We start from the raw sequence: 4,988 nt of genomic DNA, 5'->3' as shown, positions 1-4,988 counted from the left end.
ATGCCAACGGATAACGCGGCTCAGGGCTCATCGGTGATGACCTCGTCAACTTCTGTGCCGGAACGGGTTAAAATTCGGATCCCAGAATTTACCCCGGATGATCCAGAACTCTGGTTTTGCATACTGGAGCGGAACTTTATTGCCGCTGGCATAACGTTGGATGGTATAAAGGCAAGTTACGTCACAGGGGCCCTTGGTGCGCGATTCATCACTGAGGTACGCGATGTTCTTTTGAACCCGCCAGCGTCCGGATTATATGATACTTTAAAAACGGAACTGATTCGTCGATTAAGTGTCTCCCAGGAACAAAAGGCCAGGAGGTTGTTAGAGCTTGAGGAGATTGGCGATCGCAAGCCGTCGCAATTTTTACGGCATCTACGCGGTTTAGCTGGGACTTGTGTGTCGGAGTCGTTATTGCGGACTCTGTGGCTAGGACGTTTGCCAACGAATGTGCAAGCTATTCTCGCGACTCAGAAAGATACCGCGTTAGATAAGGTGGCTGAATTGGCGGATGCGATTCTTGACACGGGGCCTGGGCGCGTGTCAGTGGCGGAAGCTGCATATGTAAGTCCCGCAGGACCGATTTCTCCTACGGATGCGGTCACAGAGCGGATGATGCAGCTGCTGATCACTCTGCAGAACCAGACCGAGATTATGCAGGGTCAAATTGCGGAGCTGCGCGCTTCGCGAAGGGACCAGCCGCCCGTACGACGTTTCGAGCGAAGACGCAGTGCATCGAGACGAGGATTCAATTCGCGGGAGCGGTCGCAATCAACCGGCGCACAGTGGGGTATTTGCCCCTAAAACACGGTAAAAAGTCATTTTTAGAAAACTATCTCTAAAGTCAAAAATTACTATGAAAATAGTTAATTGTATATTTGGCCCACAATGTAGTATACTTGTTTTTCACATTTATTGATTTTTAACGCGTGTACAGAGGTTTAAAGAAGGCAACTCCGAAATTCTTAAAAACTACAACTATTAGTTATGCTTTTAATTCTCACTCGATTTAATTAATCTATGATGGGTTTAAACGTGCCAGGTATGTATTTTAATTGTACCAAGTTTCATTTAATTATCTATAATATTTTCGGAATTATACCGTATTGAATATTTTCCATCTTTAATGTTTATTTTAAAAAAAGTCCCGTCGAATCCCGCGTTCTGTTTAGTATCATTTGAAAGAGCAAAGTCTTGCCTTTAAAATAAAAAAAAAATTAGCTGCTACTAGCTGCTACTCAAGTATCTACAGTGATTTTTACTATTATTGACACCGATGTTGAGTCATCCGTCTCAACGCCAAATCGATCAATTTTGACATCACCATCGGCGATTTTGTTCTAAATGAAATATGTTATAGTCCATGTGAAATTAGAACGGGTTTAAATCATCATTTTGCCGATTGCGAATTTGTTTAATAATTACAGACCTTTGAAGTTTGCAATTTTTGCCCATTTGGACGAAAACGGGCTTCACTTACGAATTTTTATCTCAGGAACTGTTTGTTCGATTGATCTAGATTTTTTGTTGTTTTATTCAGAAAGGATTGGGCTATTACAAAATAATTCTTTTAATCTGAGCTGGAAAAGGACGCGATTATAGTCCATTGTCTATACCGGTCTGAAAGGAATACCAGCAGACCTCGTATACGACTAAATGACTCGAAAATTATATTAGTAACCACTCTTGGCCAACGACACCTTTTTAATCACATTTTCGTTTATGGATGTTGATTTCTATTTTATGATTTTATTACTTTCAAACCGATGCGATGACTGAACAAATGGATCTCTTCCGCACCACTTCAGGGTTAAATCGAACTTAATTAAAAAGGTGTCGTTGGCCAAGAGTGGTTACTAATATAGTTCTGGAGGTATAAATGGGGCCATTTAGTCGTATACGAGGTCTGCTGGTATTCCTTTCAGACCTCCGGTATAGACAATGGACCATAATCGCAGAACGGACGCCTTACCTACCTGAAACTGGGGTATATCGCGTCCTTTTCAATTCTCAATCCTTCTGAAGGGCTTATTTTGAAGGGGAAACTTCAGGGAATATGACCATATTTTGTTCTCCCTGCCCCCTCATCGAAAGAAACGGAAAAAAGACCAGTGTTGATTAACCCCTTCCCGTACTTTAACGAGTCTGACTCGTGATGAAGATTTTCGCCCAAACATGAATATCACGAGTCTGACTCGTGAACAGATAGTCGGGCGAAACATGAATATCACGAGTCAGACTCGCGAACAGACTCGTGAGTTCAACAGTGGTAACGCGTAAAAATGCCTATATATCAGATATCAAAGCTCTTTACATTTCGACACGTATTGCGACTGTTCTCGAGCGTCTTGTCTGTTTAGCGCGCTTTGACGACTACCGCTTGGGCACGAGTTTCGTCGAGCTAAATGGCACGGGAAGGGGTTAAATACAGGTAAAACGCGCCATAAATAGCTGACGTATCGCGACCCTTGGGTTTTTCGCGAACAGGGCACTTGCAGGTATAATCAGACACATTTAACAAAGACTGCAATACTAAGCACTGATTGGTGGACTATGTAAACGACCAGCTACAAAATTTACCATAAATAGGAGACTTCTTTTATCACCTACTCAGTTATATTTTGTCAAGACCACGAGTCTCAGTCTGTGCGAATTTCTAAAAGAAACAACTCATCGCAACATCATCTCATATTAAAACATATTGACACCAGATCAGTTTGTTTATAAATACGTTTATAAATGTCGCATCCATCAGGAATCAAAATTGTGAGCATGATGGAGTTGTACAAAATCATGGAACAACATGATGGAACTTTCGAAGAGAAATTTGATTTTTTGGAAGCGGCATTACTTAATTCTGATGAGTATTCAGTTGCGGAAGAAGCAAATTTGAAAACAAAGTTAAAAAAATTAAGATATAAATTTAGGGGCCGATGGCAGTTGGCAAAAAGGCGTAATGATTTATTCTTAAATCAGAACCAAAACTGGCTTTTAGGAACTGCAGATCTGCCAAGAGCTAAAAACAAAGATGGACGACCAAAGAAATCGTTTACCGATTTATCTGAACGCGGTAAAAGGAAACGGACAGAACAAATGCGGAGAACTGTGGACACTGAAGAGTTACGGTTTGCTATGGGATCGAAGTTACGCGAATCAGGACAATTAGAAGCCTCTAAATTGGTGCACGAAATAGCAGCATCTCCAACTAGGGCGAATAAAGGGTCTAGCCGTATAAGCATAGTGAATCGGCCCCAGCAACACTTTCGGTTGATATTTATACCACATAATGCTTTTTGCCTAAACAACAATTGTATGCAATTTCAACCCCCTAACCCCTCTGATAAGGGAGATATGAGGGTAAAACCGAAAACCTTTATCATTTTTTTTCTCGCAAACTATTTAAGATATTTGATCACATTAAAGTGCAAATAGTAGGTATTCATTAGCTGTATATCATATTTTTTTTTCAAAATTTTTATTCGATGATTAAGGGTTGAAAATTAATAAATAAATTTTTGAAAATGATTTTTATAAACAATCCCTTGGATGACACCCACCGAAAAAATTAAGAATAATCCTTTACTATTTAACTATTATCTGTAAAAATTTCAAGAGTGTCGGATTGGTACATCATAGTTAAAAAAAAATAAAACCAATGCAACGCCCTTTCATAAGGCAAAGCCGGCCTGAACGTTAGAGGCGCTCAACCTAACCGACCTACAGGGCAATACGTAACGCCGACCCGCCACGTTTCTCGTACCAGAAACAACTCTCAGAAAAGTATGAGCTCTTCTTTCCCTAAACTGTGTATTAGTTAACAGTCATTTATTTAAATAATATATTAACAATTTAAATTTTTTAATTAAGTTTTCTGGTCCTAACTGTTAACGTCCGTGTTTTTACGGTGTTTCTCGTTTTAAGTATGTGGGAGCCCTAAATCACAGATTTATATCATGTCTTGAACAATGGCACTGTGTTAGATGCCATTAGTTGTCCTTTTAATAGTCGAAGAAGGTATCACAGGTATAACTGCAATATCATTCTATTCAACGCTGTAAAGAACATAGACTTCTATAACTATTTCCGTCTTTACCTTTTCACGTACGTATTACTTTTAATTAAATTGTAGCTGGTACCTGTGAATAGTTGTAACTAAGGTTTTCCTCGTTTTAAGCATATGGTCGCCCTGAAAAGGGTTAATTATATTATAGCGTACCAGTATTACCTGGAAATGTACTAACATTATTCCAGTTATTGATGAAAATAGCGACGAAGATTAAAACTTATTTACAAGCGTGTTTTTAAAAAAAAAGTTTTTGAGTGTTCTGTTTTAAATCATATACTTCAACCTGACAATACATAACACAATCAGCTCTTTTTAGGGCTTAATAATCAGCCCTTTTCAGGGCTCCCACATACTTAAAGCGAGGAACACCTTAGGTGCATTTATCAAAGGGTGCCATTTGTAACGTACAACATAATCAGCTCTTTTTAGGGCTCCCACGTACTTAAAACGAGAAACCCCGTGAAAACACGGACGTTAAAAGTTAGGACCAGAAAACTTAATTAAAAAATTTAAATTGTTAATATATTATTTAAATAAATGACTGTTAAGTAACACACAGTTTAGGTAAAGAAGAACTCATACTTTTCTGAGAGTTGTTTCTGGTACGAGAAACGTGGCGGGTCGGCGTTACGTATTGCCCTGTAGGTCGGTTAGGTTGAGCGCCTCTAACGTTCAGGCCGGCTTTGCCTTATGAAAGGGCGTTGCATTGGTTTTATTTTTTTTTAACTATGATGTACCAATCCGACACTCTTGAAATTTTTACAGATAATAGTTAAATAGTAAAGGATTATTCTTAATTTTTTCGGTGGGTGTCATCCAAGGGATTGTTTATAAAAATCATTTTCAAAAATTTATTTATTAATTTTCAACCCTTAATCATCGAATGAAAATTTTGAAAAAAAAATATGATATACAGCTAATG

The 4,988-nt window shown here is 38.8% G+C and overlaps 1 protein-coding gene across 1 annotated transcript; it reads left to right on the top strand.

The window, feature by feature from the left end:
• On the top strand, positions 1-804 carry LOC123987861. The gene has a single exon (XM_046286109.1). It carries the CDS (start codon positions 1-3, stop codon positions 802-804), a length of 804 nt encoding a protein of 267 aa, XP_046142065.1.
• The last annotated feature ends 4,184 nt before the right edge of the window (positions 805-4,988 follow it).

This window comes from Osmia bicornis, chromosome 1, assembly GCF_907164935.1.
Source record: "Osmia bicornis bicornis chromosome 1, iOsmBic2.1, whole genome shotgun sequence".
NCBI lineage: Eukaryota > Metazoa > Arthropoda > Insecta > Hymenoptera > Megachilidae > Osmia > Osmia bicornis.
This window is presented reverse-complemented; position numbering and strand designations above follow the sequence as displayed.

Bases quoted from the DNA above. Each gene is read 5' to 3' on its own strand.
- LOC123987861 (XM_046286109.1), top strand. From the start codon at position 1: ATGCCAACGGATAACGCGGCTCAGGGCTCATCGGTGATGACCTCGTCA.